The 18,833-nt window shown below is 40.5% G+C and overlaps 1 protein-coding gene across 2 annotated transcripts in view; it reads left to right on the top strand.

The window, feature by feature from the left end:
* Nucleotides 1-17,359, top strand: part of ttc7a (tetratricopeptide repeat domain 7A) — a 53,980-nt gene extending 36,621 nt beyond the window's left edge. The window contains exon 21 of one of the 2 annotated variants that reach the window (XM_044215498.1): nucleotides 15,861-17,359. In XM_044215498.1, the coding sequence (XP_044071433.1) occupies nucleotides 15,861-16,079 (219 nt within the window). In that variant the 3' untranslated portion in view covers nucleotides 16,080-17,359. The remainder of the gene's footprint in view (nucleotides 1-15,860) is intronic. The other variant, XM_044215499.1, reaches the window with a different exon arrangement.
* Nucleotides 17,360-18,833: the final 1,474 nt, after the last annotated feature.

Here is an 18,833-nt window from a genome sequence, read left to right as displayed (position 1 = left end):
AATGATCAATATCAGGTGGAATATCTGTGATTCTTCATCACAGCATTCACGTATCGTGTCATGTTTAATCAATATGTAATCAATACCTCATTAGGCTGAATCAGGTGTGCTGGTAAAGCTGAAAAGATCCCTCCTTTTTTATGTTGTGTAATTCAATAGAAATAATGAGGCTATGAGGCTAGCTTAATACCTGGAAGTAGCAATAGCAGCTCCTCCTAATCATTACTCTTATGGAACTGAACAAATCCCTTCTGTTTTTTCAAAAGGCTGTAGAGTATGTCAGCCTCATATACTCATCTATACTGTATGTAATAATAAGTATAGTTCCTTTCTGAGAAGAAACATAAATGTTAGCTGATAAAATTTGCGTTTTTCTTGTGTAATTGAGCAGAAGTTATTAGGCTAGCTTTCTATTAGCATTAGCTGCCAATATTAGCTCGCAAGTTGACAGTAGCGATGGAAGCTCATAATTATTACCCTTTTTCCCCGGTGTGCAGTGCTGTACTTTGTCACTGTCAGGATTGTGGCCATTATATTCCTAATTATAACACTATAGCTCTGTCATATTCTGAGATGTGTTCATTTGTTGCTGGGGGAATAGAAACAAACAAACTTTAGTCCATAACCCACAAATGACAAATACTGCTTAAAGACTCCCTTTCTCTCTCCTGACCACTCCCCCACATTTCTTTTATCTGAGCAGATCCTCTCTCTCTCACTTCCGCACTATAAAGATCCTCTCTCGCCCACTTCCACCCACTCTCTCGCTCAGTCTCTTTCCCAGTCTGTCTTCCAGATGATCCACCGGAGTAACCATAGCTGCTCTGACCTTTGAACTTTCTCTGTTGTCATGGAGAAGAGACCAGAGAGGGATATTCCTCAAACCAAGACTCACACCACCCGACACATGCTCACACACACATTTACACACACAATGTCTGTGGTCTCCATAGTGACCATAGATGTGCTGGTTGATATCTCCTTGATTCAAGTACTGGCCACCTTGTGACCACATAAGGGTAATGCTTTTGCTCCTACTGTGCACTTTAGTGTCTGTGTCTAACTGTGTGTGTGTGTGTGTGTGTGTGTAGAAGTGCAGTCCCATTGGGGTAGACAGAGGTACGCGTCGCTTCCATATTTGGCCTGTGGGACAACCAATCCCAGGGGGTGAAAAGTTGAAGCAAAGCCAGCTGGCAGTGTCCTACTCTGGGTCTCTTACAGGGCAGATGTGTTTTCAGTCTGAAAGTGTGTGTGCGCATGTGCATGTGTTTAGGCATGATTGTGTTTGTGCCTTCCTCTGTGATTTGGCACACATGTGGACTATTTGTGCATTTTTTTTTGAGTATACTGTATGTGTGTACTTGGATTAAAGAGCATGATGTAGTAATCACTAATAGACCCAAAACAAAAACACTGCTATATAGAATACTATATGTTGTGGATTATATATTAGACAATCGAATGGAGCAGTGTGGTAAAAAGTTGCATCCTTGCATTATGATGGAGCCTAAGTGGGACAGTGTGTGGGACACAGCTCTGCCCATATTTCTGGCTTGCATCAGCCTGCCAGAATACAACCTACAGTTGCTGCTACTCTGTGGCTCTGGCTTCATCCATTTATTTTTATACTGTATCTGCTGTGGACACTTTGTGTGCCAGTGGCCCATTTATTCTGCTCTGCCTTAAGGGGAATTCTGATGATATTCTTGGTTGATATTCTTACACTTGAGCTATTATTCTGCAGTACATACTGTACTTTCCTTGAATGTCCTTAAGATCTTTTTCAGCTTTGTTGAAGTTATTACGGCTACCAATAAAAGAAAATGTACTGGCTTCACAATGAAATTCTTCTGAATTTCTTTGTGGATTATTTTTTATGGACACATAGTATCATTATGAGACAGTATCACCAATGTGAAGCCTCTAGAGCTTTAAAAAAATGACATTTTATTCAAATTATTATTTTGGCATTTTGCCTTTATTGGACAGCTGTTGGGATTCACAATGGTTAAATGGGGGCACCCACTTGTGTAGGTGCAATCAATTAATTATGGCTATCAGAATTATCAAAGATAATCATAAATAACTTTAATGTATAAAGTCCTCGGGGGCACCACTCTTCTTAAAGAAGAGAAATGAATTAGTTGATTGAGTCTCATAAAATAAACTAAACTACCAATTTGTAACTCAGATTAATGATTAAATTAATAACTATAACCAAAATTATCACCAATAGCTAGTAGGTTGAAGGATTTGGAGTTCAACATAGAAGAGGTTAGAAAATAACTCACTCTTGTGAAACATTAAAGAAGCCAGCATAATTATACACAAGCATTTATTTAAAAGATAAACAAAGAAAAAACTTCACAACGTGAAGTCTAACTCTAAACACTAAACTACAGAACAAAGGGAGTGTGTGTGTGCACGTGCGCAGGTCTGGGTGCGTGCCAAAAGGAATGTGTGTATGTTTCTTTGTTCTGCCTCTGTATGTCTCGCGTGCACAGGCATGAACCCATGTCGTCAGAAACAAAGGAACATGTGCAGCGGGAGCTTTAAAGTTACTCTCCACCGTGTGTGTGGTTGTGTTCAAGTCAAATTAGAGGTGTATGTGTGTGGTCTGTTTAGGATAACGGTGCCAAGTTAAAAGGAGTTAGTTAGCATGCAAAGACTCTGTGTGGAGTATAACAAACTAACATCAATTTAGCAGTGGCTGAGAACTATGGTTACAATAATAACCTCACGCTAACCATGGAGAAAATCACAACAATAAAACCTCAATGAAAACACATCAGTAACGTCACATGTACAAAAGTTAACAGTCCTTTGCTTAGCTATATACACTGTTACTCTATGCTATGCCCACTTGTTACGTTACCCTCCATGGGAGGGAAAGAGAGGTGGCTTTGGTGCTGCTGTTAGCTGGCAGTCACTCAGTCATCTTTTGCTGTGCAGTGTCCTCTTGTAGAGATCAGAGGAAGCTGGTCGCTCCGCCTGTGGTTGTCCTTACAGAATTAACAGCTTGGCGTTAACTTGCTTTGTGCTCCTGTTAGCATGTGAAGTTAGCTGGCAGGCTTTGTGTGTGGCAGCCGTTTGCGCAAAACTTTGTTGCAGAGATCTAGCAGGCTCTCATGCCGCTGCTGTAAGATCAAAGACTTCGGTTCTGTGGCGTGTTTATGCTCCGAGCAGATTACACTGCGAAGACAGGAGGAGAGAGTTCAGGTGGGTGTCTGCCGGTGAGCAGGCCACACTGAGAGGGAGACAGCCACGGCTGTGAAGGATTCCAGGAGAAAGAGAGAGAATGGGACAAAAGAGAATGCAGTCTCCTAACAAAAGTTCAGTTAACAATCACCTAAATGAATGAATTCATCTGTGGAGTCCCAACACAGCTTTCAGTGCAATTATTTTAGCATTTGATTACAATGTCATATTTCCCACAATTTTTTCATGATTTTACAATAACATTTAGTTTTACTTTTTTTTAAAGACAGAGACATTTAGCTACATTAGTTGGTATTGGTAGCTGCCTGTCCATGAAACCACAACAGCATACAGTAAGTGCTACTTTTATTTATATATTCTTGTACACTCATATGAGAAAGCATTATTGAAACCCGAGTCCCTAGCATGCCACCAATGTTCCACTGTGGAGTCTGGTCCTGCCAAACTGAACACTATTTTTATGCTTTTTAATCTCTACAACTGTTGATTTTCCACTTAAAAATCTAATTTCCTCTTAAAGGAACAGTTTGACTTTTGGGGAAATATACTTATTAGCTCACTTGCTGAGAGTTAGATGAAAAGATCGATACCACTCATGTTTGCATTAAGATTAGCTTAGCATAGCATAAAGACTTTAAGCAATGCCTGGCAACCAATGGAGAAGTCACTCATTAAACAAACAACATGCAACATGTTAATTAGTGAGCATTTGAAGTGTCACTTGATTTTTTTTACTTTGGAGAGGGCCAAACTAGCTGTTTTCCCCTGATTCCAGTCTTTATGCTAAGGTAAGCTAATCTCCTGCTGGTTCTAGTTTAATTCTTGTAGTACTGTAGGTATTTTTCTGGCCCTTGACAACCAAATTTCTTGTATATTTTAGAGCATTTTGACTGACATCAACAGTTACATTTTGTCTTTTAAGAGCAGAACAAGAAATAAAACAAAATGACTTTTTTGAGGTTTAGTACAGCATTTCATAGCTTCACCTAGGCCAACCAGAGGAGAGCAAAGTTATAATTTTCCCCACAGGGGCCACAGTAGATGAGGAAAGGGAAATGTGAGTAAGGGAAACCCATAACTGTAAGCCATACAGAAGCTCAGCCTGCGGTGTGGTTCATAATAACACACCACCACCATCTTCTCTTTTTCACCGCACACCACTTTCCCCACTCCACCTCTACATATTAGCATCAACCGTGTCCACATGGCTTTTGAGTGTGTGTGTGTGTGTGTGTGTGTGTGTGAGAGAGAGAGAGAGAGAGAGAGAGAGAGAGAGAGAGAGAGAGAGAGAGAGAGAGAGAGAGAGAGAACGAGAAATGCAGTGATCAGACAGTGACTCACAGGCCTGGTCAGCTGCTGGTTTCAGAGTATTTTTGGATGGATGAGGGTGTGGTAGTGAGGGAAACCAGTATAGGACTATGGTATGCTGTTTGTGTGTGTGTGTGTGTGTGTGTGTGTGTGTGTGTGCCAATGGTTAGCTACGGATTTCTAGTTTAATGTCTTGGTTGTTACAGTCCACAGGCTAAGTCTAAGCATCTTTGTTCATCTATCAGGGTATCAGCCATGTCAGCTTTTACACATTTGTCTGTCTGTGCTGTTAACCTCATTATGGTAAGTGTTTGGTTGACATGTGTGCATGTGTGGCATGTGGGGCATGTGTGTGTGTTCTGATGGGTAGCTGATACTGAGACATGGCCCAGCCTTGCTTCCAGCAATGGTATGAAATGAATCTGACCCACTCCCAACATCCTCCACATCTCATCCCTCCTGTTCTGTAGCCGTGCCTGCTCTGAGTCAGCCACACACACACACACCTTTAACACACACGCTTTACTTTTCCTCCTCTCCAACAGAAGCATATTCATACACTGCTTCACATATGCATGTATACTCTCAAGGACGAGGACTTGTGCTCATTGAATTAATTGCGTTCCAATTATCAAATGCCCCCCATCTCTCTCTCTCTCTTTCTGTCTATCTCTCTCTCCTCTTATCTCTGTGTGGATGGGGGTGGTTGTCAGCTGATTAGATAATGCAAATACATTATTTATAACACTTTGCACGTTCTCTCCGCTTTATGTGATTGCCTAGCAACCAGGGAAATGTATTCTATTGAGCAAGACCTCTGATAACCACGGAGAGGGAGAGAGAAAAAAGGAGAACGTGTGTAAGAGAGAGAGAGAGAGAGAGGAAGAAAAAAAATCGGGGGGGCACAAACAGAGAGACGATTGGGAGTTGGCTGGTGCCTCCGTTGCTATGTATGGCTCATCTGGGCTCACTTATTTTTTCCTTTTTCTTTGACACCTCTCTCTTTTTTTTCTCTCCATCTCCCTCTCTCTCTATTCATTGTTCCCAGTTTAGCTCTTTCTCGCTCGCTCACACTCCCTTCCTTCCTTGCTTTCTTCCTTTTCCTTTCCTCTGTGGCTCCTGTATCACCCCTTTCTTTCATCCCTTCTTCCTTTTTCTTTTTCCTTCCTGTTGCTATCTTTCCATGTTAGTGTGTACATGCAAGTGCGTGTGCCATGTTAACTTTTATACCATTATATATTTATATATCTGCTCTAATCGATAGAGAGATGAGAATGTACTTTGCAATGCAGGTGCACTGTATATGCTATGTCTTTTTTCTCACATGTTCACACACACCACAGGAATAGGTAAACATACATACACGCACCATTTGCGATGCAAACATGCCATCCAGGTGCATACCATGGTGGTGATGCTTAACATGTAAAGGTCAGCATGGTCAATATCATATCATGCTGACAAAAACAAAACATATTGTAGACACACCGTTGGCTCAGTGAAAGTGTTAAAAGGTTTTAACTTCTTAAATCTCTTTATGAGCAGGATGTGGGTCAGTCATTACACACTCATACAGTCAAACATTGATCTAACCCAGAGGACTTAATTTTGAATTCTGGTGAAGATGCCAAATATGTCATTCGTTTTTTTATGGAATGTATGTAAATGCACAAAACATCCACAAAATTTCCATTTGATGGAATGATGCAGCCACAAAAAAAGAGTCTGGGGTCTGAATATTTCACTCAGTATAAACATCATGTAGCTTCAGTGATGAGTTGGAAACAAGCTAAAACTGAATATATATGATATTATCAGACAGATGGAACAGGATGATTTTTCTAATCGTATAGCCACTTTAAGAAATAGTTCAACATTTTGGAGAATTTGCTAATTCCCTTTCTTGCGGAAAGCTAATTGAGAAAATCAATACCACTCTCAAATCTGTACACTGAATATAAAGCTATAGCCAGTAGATGGTTAGTTTAGCTTTAGCTAGCATAAAGACTGGAAACAGGGGGAAACAGCCAATCTGCCTGTCCAGCTCAATATTGCCTACCAACACCTCTAAAGTCTCTAATTAACACATTGTATGTGGTGCCGGACTAGCTGTTTCCCTGTTTCCAGTCTTTATGCTAAGCTAAGCTAATCAGCTGCTGGCTGTAGCTTTATACTTTGTTGGCACATATGAGAGTGGTATTGATCTTCTCATCTAACTCTTGGCATCAACGCGAATAAGCATGTTTCCCAAAATGTTGAACTATTACTTTAAGGGAAAATAAAAGGGGGAAACTGTATATTAAGGGGTTAATAAGTAAGGAAAGTTCAAGCCAACATGACTGAGATAAATACAGCAGCCTTGGCTCACCTCACCTCTCCCTGCCTGCCCAGACTTAAACACTGATGGGATTAAAGGTTCAGGTAAAGGTTCTCTTCCTGGTTCAATGGCAGGGCATCAGGCCACTGGGTTACAGTGTTTGTGTGTGTGTAGTAGATGTTAGCCTACAGGGGTTCAACACACGGTTATTGGGTGACATAACATGCCCTCTGGCTGCCATACTGCATTGTAATGGACCTTATGGATCTGAACCATGCCATGCACACTTTTAACCATCTCTAGACTAAAACTACATACCAATTTCTAACCTTGTAACTAATATTAACTATTAATAACTTTATTTATATTTTCCGGTTATCTTGTCAGTTACAACTCTGCAGCTCTGTATGCAGCATGGCTGACAACAGCAGATTGCAAGTCTAAATTTAGAGTTCAGCTGTCCACTCTGTCTAGAAGACATTCATTTCTGTGCTGTTTTTTACTGGGACCTAATCCTATGACCATTATGTCACTGATTAGGTGTTTATGTCATGTAAGTATGTATAACCAACAGTCGGGTCAATATCTGGTTAGTTCAGTTTGGATCCATATCCAATCACACATTTGTTTAAAGCCTAAACTGTAACTTTTAATCAGTGTGTGGCTTTATACATTATCTGGATTTGCATCCTAATATTTATATGCAAACTATGATGTAATGAAAAGTTTTAATGCCAGCTTGAGGCAGAAAAAGTTTTTGGTAATAAAAGTTATCAAATAAATATGATTCCATTGAATAAATCTCTGTGGTGGCTGCTTAGCTGTAGTTGGTACTCTTTTTGTCTTTGCACTGTATGAAATATGAATAATATCAGCTGACTCCAAAGAACAAAAACTCATTTCCTCAATGCTAATCAATTCCATAATCAAATCCCTGTTGGGTGTGTTTGTTTGTGACATTCAGGAAGCTTTTTTCATTCTCTTCAATCTAGCTGATGTAAATACACTTGATTAAATGGTGTGTATTGTTTGCAGCATTTCAAAAGTTTGCTTAAATTTAGCTTGAAAGACGGATGAAAACACCACTGCCCACTCGCTCAATTTGGCTCAGCTCAGTTCAGTTTTGTTGTAATGGCACAACAAGAAACAAACCTGCACTGCCAAGCTCGATGGGATCAGCTGAGGTAAAACTGGAGACAGATGGCTGGGAGTAATTAAAGCAAAACCAATAGATACCAGTTTTATCACTGTAATGCCAGACATACTCGGTAGCAATCTAAATGTTCACATTTGTTCACTCACTTCCTTTCCTATCTGCTCACTCTCCTACTCCCTCAGACATTTTGTTCCTTATTGTGTCATTCTTACTCATTTTCTGTTCTCATACCAATTGAAAATATTTTTCATTGTGTCTCTGTCATATACCTTTTTGTCTCTAACTTAAAGGAATAGTTCAACATTTTGCGAAATACGCCTTGCTTTCTTTCCAAGAGTGAGATAAGAAGATTGATGTTGATCATGTCTGTGGGTAAGCGAGCTGAAATCAGGACGTTGTTAGCCTAGCTTAGCATAAAGATTGGAGGCAGGGGGAAACAGCTAACCTGGCTCTGTCCAATGCAAACACTACCTTACCAACAACTCTAAAGCTGACTTTGTTGTATCTAGTTTATTTATCCAAACAGAAATATAAAAACGTCAATTAAATGCTGAAAAGTTAAATGCTGGTACTTCTTTGCGAACAACAGCTAGCTGCAGTAACTGCGCAAACTGTTTTCACAAAATGTGCGGTTCTAGAAGCTTGGTGACGTAGTAACTACTCGCAGGGGGAGTTGGTGAACTACTGTTGCTGGCGAGCTAACCGCTTACATGGTAGCCACCCTGAACAAGCTAGCACCATCATAACTGTCTGTTAACCATGTCTCTTTTGCGGAGAAGTTTATACTTTGACAGAGAAATAAAACTGGATGGTGCAGCACAGCTAATAAGCTACAATAGCTTCCTCTGTTTTGAACATTCTGGCGCTCCGTTCCGTCAAAGGTCAGCACTGTTGAGATGGTTTTCTATTGGTCAACACCATGAATTTGTGGGTCAAAGTTCACCAACGTTGAAGAGATTCACACCCATGAGAAAATCCAATAGTTGTAGTGTTTCCATTGGGATCATATTGCTGACTGAACGTACTGGCAACCCACACTATAGCCAGAGACACTGCACAAGAGTAGCCTTCTGGGCGGATGGATAAGTTGCTGTTTGTCAAGAAATAGCTTCAACACATAACTTCCCCTAAATCACAAACTATTGTTTTTATATCTCTGTTCATGTAAAGATTATACAAACAAGATAACATTGTGTAATTAAGACAACTTTAGAGGGTTGGTAGGCTTATTTTTTCACTTTGAACAGAGCCAGGTTAGCTGTTTGCCCCTGCTAAGCTAGGCTAACCACATCCCGTAACCAGCTCCCGTTCTTTCTCATCTCACTCTCAAAAAGAAAACAAATGCTTATTTCCTTAAATGTTGAACTCTTCCTTTAAGTGTTTTACAGACAACCATTGGCCAATGTGTGTGTGTGTGTGTGGTGTGTGTGCATTCCTTTCAGCTTGTATTGTTCGGCCTCTCCTGTGTTTATATAGACCACAGTATATACAATAGTGTTTATTCGATTGAGCTGCTGGCCTAAAAGGATCAACTTTTCCGTGGTTACCAGCATAACTGACATGTGGCACAGATGGAAGGGTGTGTGTGTGTGTGTGTTAGCCCAGTAGCCGACTGTGTTTATACTAGAAACGTTAGAACAATGTAACCCCTGTGAGTAGTCTGGAGACAAGAGCACAGACAGTAAGATGCGGAAGCTAGTGGCCAAACCATTGGCAAGGAATACATCATACACCTCGCGCATACACCCACACACACTCGTGCATGCATACCCACACTCATATACACACAAGCTCGTAACCCTGTGTGTACATCCTTTGACAGGTTTTCTCCGTACCCAAGAGTTTCGATCTTCCTCTGTGCTTTCCTCACAGCAGCAGTAAAGAAAAGGAGAACAGAGGAAGGAAGAGAGAAAGTGTGTGTGTGTGTGTGTGTGTGATTTTATTGAAAGTTGCATCAGAGCCCCTAAAAAGCTATGTGAATTTCAGCCCAATTAATCTTGAGCTTGTGAGCAGAGACTGCATAACAAGACTCATCCAAGACTGACTTCAGGCCAGCTCAGTGTGTGTGTGTGTGTGTGTGTGTGTGTGTGTGTAACAGATAGAGTAAGGGAGGGAATGATAATGTGCAAGCGTGGCTGCCTGTTGTCACCTTGAGTGTGCATGTGAAACTGTGGTTTGTATATGTGTGTGTGCAGTATGTTTGTGTGTGAGACAGATTTGACTCCATGCTGTTGGTCACTTGCGTGACGCCCTTTTCTGCTGGGCTCTCAAGCACACAGCACCCCATCTGAGATGAGCTCCGAAGAGACAGTAAACACTTGCGCGCTCACACAAAGTTCTGCATGACCTTTAACGTGGTGATAACAGATATCATCCGTAATATCCTTCTCTTTCTCATATATATTCTTTTTTACACACATCGGCTTTAACAACCATTTATTCATGTTATATACCCATATAGTTTACATGAACTGCCAGTTACATTTCCTCTTGTTCCTTCCTTCCTCAGCTTTTTATGCCACACACATACACACACATATACATTATATACATTCATACAGTACAGTGAGTGTGAAGATTGCATGCATACCCACCACTCTTCCTGGCAGAGCCTTGGGCAGTAGTCGCCCAGCATGCCACTGCAAATGAAGACTTTGGAATAACGTGTTCTGTAAAGGAACATACCAATGTCTTTGAATGTTTTGGGCAATTTAGCACAAACTGTGTAAACTTATTAGAACCAACAATTTTGTATAATTTTTGGTAGATTTTCCTGCCTTTCACTAGAGCTATTGAGTTCAATTCATTTCAGCATGTAAGAAAATACATTTTTGTTCAAATCACACAGAGAACAATAATGAACAATAATGATGTTTGGCGTTTGAAAAGTGTTCTCCCAAGTCTTGGCAATCCAGGGGAAAAGAAATAAACATTCTACGAAACACACTATTTACATTTTTTCCACATGTTTTCCATCTGTTTTTATCCAAAAAGTTAGTTGTGCCGTGCCATGACAAACAAAAAACAAATGAATATCATATATTATAAAGATTACGATATTATAAAGATCTAGACCTGCTCTATAGGAAAAGCGCAATTAGATAACTTCTGTTATGAATTGGCGCTATATAAATAAAATTTAATTGAACTGGATGAACAAATGACCACCAAATGTAGAAATAAGTTTTTTTTTAAACTATGTACATAATTTTCATTTTACATATAGCCCTACTAAAACTAAATATAGGTCACTTTCTCTTCAGCTGGATTAGGTCCTTCTTGGTTAGACAGCTCATCTGTGAAAAAACATTCTGCTCCAGTCTCAAAATCATCCTTACTTTCAAGAAAAAGTTCATAAAGTTTAGAAAAGCAGAAATAAACCTCTGTGTGAAAAAATAATTTCTCAAAACAGCTACTGTGCATCTCTGTGTATTTCTGCGTGCACAGCATAGCTTCACATGGCTCTGCTGTGTGCTTACGTGGCCTTTTTGTACCATCCCAGTCCAGTTGGTGGCGGTAATGCACCTCTAAGCTGGTAAAGAATAAGAAATTGTCGTGACTGCAACTGGGATCTGAGTAGCCACAAGTAGCCAGTCAGAAAACACAGCCTCTAATTGGCCAACAGACTCAACGTGAGCCATCAGGGCATCGCTAGTGGGTCGCTAACAACAAGAACAAGCATTTCAGCACGAAAAATGGATTACAAAGTTATTAATTGTAGGATTTATCATTATGGATTTACTTTACAAAGTCTCTGAAAAGACACTGGAGTTTAAGGCTGCATTACTAAACTTCTGAAATAATTACGATTGCACCGGAGCCCTCATTGGAACGGTAAGCTTCTGGGCAAAAAAAACAAAAACAAAGCAAAGTCTCTAGCATGCAGCCTTCCAGAGATATTTAGAATTGAGTAATAATGTACTTTAACGTCTTGATAAATTGATGTATAATTTCTCTGCTTTTATTATGGGTCTTATCTATTTGCGATGATCTCTCTTTACTGGGGTCTAACGTACAATTGAAATCTCTGTGGCTGTTTTGATGGATGCCAGATTGAAAAAGAATTGCTGAAGAATTCGGGGTCATCATTATTGGGCTCATAGATGTTAGCCAAATTAAGAAATTCTGTCAAAAGTGTGCCTTGAATTATTACATATCAACCTGCCTTATCAGCAATTACCTTTAGAATATTTAAGGGAATAAATTTATGAATGAGCGTCGTGACCCTTGCCGACAATACCTTGCCACCTCCTCCTATTCCTGATGTCTTCATCTAACGAAAGGTTGGTTTCTTGAGGAAAAATGATTTGGGAATTAATACTTTAACCTCCCCATCACCTGCTTTACCTTTATTTTTTGCAACTCTCTGTAGTTCCAAGAAGTAAACTTAATCTCCAATTCACCAGTCATAGATAATTATAAATGTGAATTTCTGTAACGATTCTGGTAGAGCAGAGACTCAGAAGCAGAGAAAAGCACAGGACACAGAATAAAGTTTAAAAAGGCAGTCTTTACTGAAGAGCCAGGCCGTCATACACGGGAATACTGTCCAAGGCAAGCAAACCAATCAGACAGGGAGCAGCCAATAATCCAAGAAACAAGGCAAAGGCCAAAAAACGAAGATACAAACACTAGTAATGCTGGAGAGCGATGAACACACGAGGTAGAACAAAGACAATCTGGCAAAGAGCAGGGACCACAGGAAGGTATATAAGGGGTTTGCTGAAGGAGGACCCAGGGGCAGGTAATAGGGCGCAGGTGTGGTGATTAGGGGCAGGGGAAACTGAAATGACAGGAGAGGTTAGTCTTTCAAAATAAAACAGGAAACACAAAGGACAAGATTAACGGGGATTTTACAATTTCTTGCCGCAGTAGGCAATAATGTACCCAAGAAAACACAAAAAGAATGAAAGAAGAAGAAGAAAAAAGAGTAGAAATAAACGGCAATTCTCAATAAACGAACCATACAAACCCCGTAGCTCCAGAATTGAGCACACCCCTCCCCTGCTGGTTCCTCCAGCGATGCTGAAAACCTCACACAGAGTGAGGAGTAGTCAGGCTGTACTGCTTAACCTCTTCGCTGAAATTCTCCTTCCACTGATAACAAAATAGAAACCTAAATAACAAAATTGAATAGGTGAGCAAACCATCACAAAGAAGTAGAAATGCCCAATGGTAGTGCGTATTCCTACAAGACACAACATAGATTTATTGATCATTTTATGATGAGATTTAGTTTTGTAATTCCCTTTATGCTACTCCAAAATATATATCTATATATATATATATATATATATATATATATATATATATATATATATATATATATATATATATATATATAAAAGAAATAATAAGTCATTAACTACAGAGAAGATAAATCACCCACAGCCTAGACTGATGCTAATTGGAAACTTCTCTTATCCTCAAGGAACCGGACCTTAGCCTGGAGGCTAACCCATGGCTCCAGACTAACCTTTTACATTGGTGGCACATAATTTAGTTGCACCCAATAATACATTTTAAGCGTTGCCTTTTTTGGGGGGGGGGTAATATATAGGCCTATATGCTAATATTTGTACAGCGAGGGGAGATTGTCCACTAGTTAATCGATCACAGATGGCGTTGTTCTTTTTATTGTTATCAGACCTGCGAAATTTCAGGCTCACTAGTGCGACCAATGAAAACGTTTAGTCCTACTTGACAGATTTTTGGTTGCATGTTCAAATCTGTTTGAAAAGTCAGCCTTCAGATCTTTGATAGCTTTGAGAATCGTTTTTATTCCTTCTTCTTCGACTTTTTCAGCAGCCTCACCCGGCATCACGTCAGCTTTAGCTTCCCCGCTGCCCTTAGTCAAGCCGAAGTCTAATATTTTAGATCGCAGGGTCTGCAGACAACATCGGAATCTTTTAAAAATGATATTACTGTATTTTTTGTGGTTACAAATTAGGTATATAACAGAATTTTACTGAAGTTCAGTGGAGGAGAGAAAAAAAACGACTTTCTAGCATGCCGCCATACACTGGAAGCCGCTTTGATTTGAAGTACTATTGCTTATAAACGCATTGCTTTTTGTCCGCTGGGATCTCAGATTTTGCCAACAAGATTACAGTGCAACAATAACACAACTTTGACCCCCAAAAAAAGAGAGTGCAGTCAGTGTAACGGATTAGCTATATCAGCAGGATTTCAGTCATTGTAAATTGATTTTCATTCTGTATTTACATTACATTAACGAGTAAAACCACAAACCTTTCCCTCTGTCTGAAGGTAGGAACACAGTTCCACACCAATCTAAAAAGCGAGGGTGTGCTTTGGCGAATCATCAGCAGTGATGTAAAGTGTGCATACCTTGATTGCACTAAAATGGTGCGTTGACCAGCAGTCTCTCCTCTGAGCCGTGCAGGTTAAACACAGCATCAACTTACTCATTACTGTGTGTGTATCTGTGTGCCAGACTCCTAACGTACTGCATCATCTTTTAGCAGAGGGCTGCTTCTTATCTCATGATGTGTGGACTTTCTGCCTTCAGTTGTATAATCCCAGTTGAATATGACTCTAATAAAGTGTAATACAGTTTACAGTGTTTTTTTTTTGTTTTTTTTTTTGTCGTCCTGAACTAGTCCGCAGGACAGCAGGCATTATAATCCAAGATTTAGATTTTTTGTAAAAAGCCACCATCTGCTTGCTTGATCGTATCATGCCATGAAAAATGTTTTAATGGTAGATATTTAGGATAAAAGAAAATATTAGGGACGGAGGAACTGAAATTAAATGCAATATCACCATTCTGTATTGTGAAAATGAGAGCATGCCATAGGTCAACTTTTAGCCTGTAATTTCCTCAGAAGTGGGGTTAATTCAGGTTTAACACAACAAATTCAGCAAGTAGATTTTCTCTAAAAAAACAAAAAAATGAAATAACGCTTTGTTCCAAACCACTGTCTGTTGAATTATTCCCAAATTATCAACATTTCAAGAACTACAAAAATCATCTTAACCATGGTGTACTTTTGAGTTACTGTAGCCTATGTATATTAGATAGGTGCTCCGAATGATCGGCCACCGATCATTATCGGCCAATATTCGTGAGAGAGAGAGACGTTAACTAGAAGAGGCGGACGCGGTGGATATTTCCAAGCATGTACCAAGTAAAGCAACAGTGAAGAGTGAACATACCTGGTTAGTGCAGATGTCATTCGGTACCACATTGGTTTCGATAAGCTACGTCATAAACAACAAGCCTCCTCCACATGCGGCTCACTTGCTGTTGTGAAAACAGAATCGCGGGTGAAAAACTCTAAAACGGGAGTTGTGTTTTTTGGACTACTTTATAAAACATACTGCTGAAGCATACAGCCTGTCTGTCCCTGTATGATACAGCGAGAAAGAAACAGAAAGAGGCGGGCAAGCAGGTGTGTGTGCATTAATGAGACAGAGGTGTAGTTGTGTGCATGTGTGGAGAAAAAAGAGCTCAAGGGAAAAGCAAGGTGAGCAGATTAAAGTAGATTATGAGTAAATACTAAAATAAGGTGGAGAATTAGGTGGAATTGAAATAGTGAAATAACCTACTAGAAATAGAAATATGCTGATCGGAGCACCCTGAATATTAGAGTCTTAAAAAACGTTCCAGAAGATGAACAGGAACACTGATGTAACATATTTTCTGCAAGAGACATCTCTTGGATATCCACCATGCCTGTTTTGTCTGTGAACAGGAGAAATCAGATCAATACTTTGAATTGACTGAAATTGAACATGACTTGATGCGCATAACAATAGCATACATATATATTTATGCAGAACTACATTTCTTTATTTTCCCTTCTCTTTCATCCCTCTATCCATCTGTCCATCCAGGGCCGTCTGCTGGTGAAAACTGGGCGTGTCCACCTCGGGGAGAAGGTCCTGCGTGATGCGGTTCAGGTCCACAGCACCTCCCACGAGGCGTGGAGCTGCCTGGGCGAGGCCCTGCAGTCTCGGGGCTCCAGCCAGGCCCCCGACTGCTTCTTGACAGCCCTGGAGCTGGAGGCTTCCTGCCCCATCCGGCCCTTCACCATCATCCCAAGGGAGCTTTGAGGAGCCTGGGCTGGGGTGGAGGTTTGGGTTAGGGTCAAGGAATTGGCCTGTTGCTGGATAACTATACACTGGTACAGATACAATGAAAAGCAGTGCTGGGTGGAACAATGTTCCTTAAATTAATAGTTTTGGGAAATAGGCCTGTTCGCTTTCTCGTCTAGAGCATGATGAGAAGATTGATACCACTCCAGGCCCTCTGTTTCCCCCCATTTCCTGTCTTTATGCTAAGCTAAGCTAACCAACTCCTGGATGTAGCTTCATATTTAATGGCCATAAATGATTGTGGTGTCAATCTTCTCATCTACCCTTCAGCAAGAAGGTGAATAAAAGTATTTCTTTTACAAGTATATTTTCATTAATAAGGCATGTAACAAATTACTTTTTCACTTTCACTTTCTCAATTATCAGTCTAATTGTCCCCAAAATACTATATATGAGCATTCCTTCTTAATAAGTTATCAGACAATTGCAGACAATGTCATTTTGACTTAGTGTTGAATATTTATATGAAAACAGTGACATTAATATTGGACATCAATGCTGTTCATGCAGAAAAAGCAGCAGAGGTATTCAGAGTTTTGCAGTTAAAAGAGCAGTGTACAGAGAAAATAATGTTATAATGTAAGTACTGTAACAATGTATATCTTATGTGGAGTTATAAGTACAGAAGTAATAACTCTTTTGCAAATGACAAATGATAAGTAATATTTTTAATAATCAGAATAATTGGGTATCACTTTAATGGTTCATTAATCGCAGAGATGTGCTGGTTGCATCTTGAGATAGAATGTATGTTGTCGTGTTATATGTTGAAATGCAGATACATTGATTATGTATAGGTCGTCAGTCACAGCAGCGGCTCCACTTCATTTTTATTTTGGCCTTTGATGTATTTTTGATGATCATATTGATTGACACAGCTCTTATGTACACACACACACACACACACACACACACACACCCACCCTCATCATCTTCAAATGAGAGCTCATATATTTTCTAACAGGGGCGTTCACATATCATTCCATATGTCATCATTATGTATGTGTGTGTGCCTATGTGCATGCAGATGTGTTTTCATGCGGTATGTCTTTACATTATGTATCTTCAGGCATGTGTGTTTGTTTTAAACCATCCCTCTGGGGTATTAACACTCCCTGTTCTGTTTGTACAGTACAGAAGGCGACTCATCCACTCATAATGTATGTGTTGTTTGGGGTTTTTTGACTCATCTGTTTGTAATGCTCTCCATTATAAACAACAATGGCTTTTAAAAATCACTGCTAGATGCCGCGTCTTCACCTGCCTTGTCACTTGTGACTAATGAACATCACTTCCGAGTGCCTAACCACATTAATGTGAGCAGTGGGACTGGGCTGCCGGCTTATGTAATACTGCCAGCACAGTTTTCTGCCTCCAAACTCCCTCCTCCTCCTCCTCCTCCTCTTCTTATCTCTCTCTCTCCTCTATCTCTCTATGTCTCTTGCTCTCTCCCGGCTTGCCTGATGTGATGTGATGTGGCTTGGTTGCCTAGCAGCCATCCCCTCGTTTGAGTAACTGGGGAAGCGGAGAGATATCTGGTCTGCTGAACAACACACACACACACACACCCAAGACACACACACACACACAGCGAGAGGCAGATAATGCCCCCGTTGTGTGGTTTTACAGGCTTGACAGTGTCTGTTTGATGTCTGCCGTTACCATGTGAGGTATGAGCCAGTTGTAATCAATGTCTCAGGCTGGTGTAAATTGATTTGTGTTATGGGATAAGTCCCTGCCTTTGCTCTCAGCAACACCCCCATTTCTTAACCCTTACCCTCCCTGCAAGACTACAAGCACTGATCCCTGCCTTCTCTGTCTTTTTTTTTAAAACTCCACAGTCGCCCACGTTCCCATCGCTCCCGGCATGAAAATCCCTCATTCATCAATATTTCGATTTTCGCGCGGGAGTTATCAATCACTGTCGCCTCTTTTCTGCCATCCGAAAAAAAATCTATTTTTACTTTTTCCCTCCTCGCTCACCGGCTCTCCCTTGTTCCATCCTCTCCTCATTAACACTATGTGTGACACCTACACAGGGGCTTCGGGAGATGAATGGTCTAATCCCTATGGGTAAGGAGTGAAATATTACATGGTGTGCTCACACGTGCACAAATACACACACACACACACACACTGACAATGAGAGGCACATGAACACACTGTGTGGTACAGTACACGTGCTTAAATACACACACACACACATTTCATAGTCTTGGCAGCTCTGGTAAAAGGAGACAGATTAATGGAGGAAGTGGCCTGCTGCAAAGCCTTCCAGAATGACAATGGGCAATTGAAGCTGGACTGAGTGTCACCACATACATCTATGTATGTATACAATATATACACCTGGGATCAATGAGCAGAATGTATAAGAGCTTCTTGTGTATGTGCGTTTGTGTCATAGTGATGTCAGAGCACCCAGGCGTGTCGCTCTGGTTACGCTCTCATTTCTACACCTGAGCATCACAAGACAGTCTGTGCAGGTGATATGAGGGTGGGGTGGTGGGGAGCAACGGTTATCAAGTGTTCAGGCACACTCACTGTACATTTATGGTTGCCTCAGACACACACACACACACAACCTCCATAGACAGCATCATGAAAGAAGGCGCAGACATATTGGATCGAATAGTGATCAACCAACAAACAAATAACTGACAATCAAAGGTGGCCACCATGGTTGCGTGAGGTGTGTGTGCGTGTGTGTGG

The sequence above is a fragment of the Siniperca chuatsi genome, linkage group LG11 (assembly GCF_020085105.1).
Source record: "Siniperca chuatsi isolate FFG_IHB_CAS linkage group LG11, ASM2008510v1, whole genome shotgun sequence".
Lineage (NCBI taxonomy): Eukaryota > Metazoa > Chordata > Actinopteri > Centrarchiformes > Sinipercidae > Siniperca > Siniperca chuatsi.
This window is presented reverse-complemented; position numbering and strand designations above follow the sequence as displayed.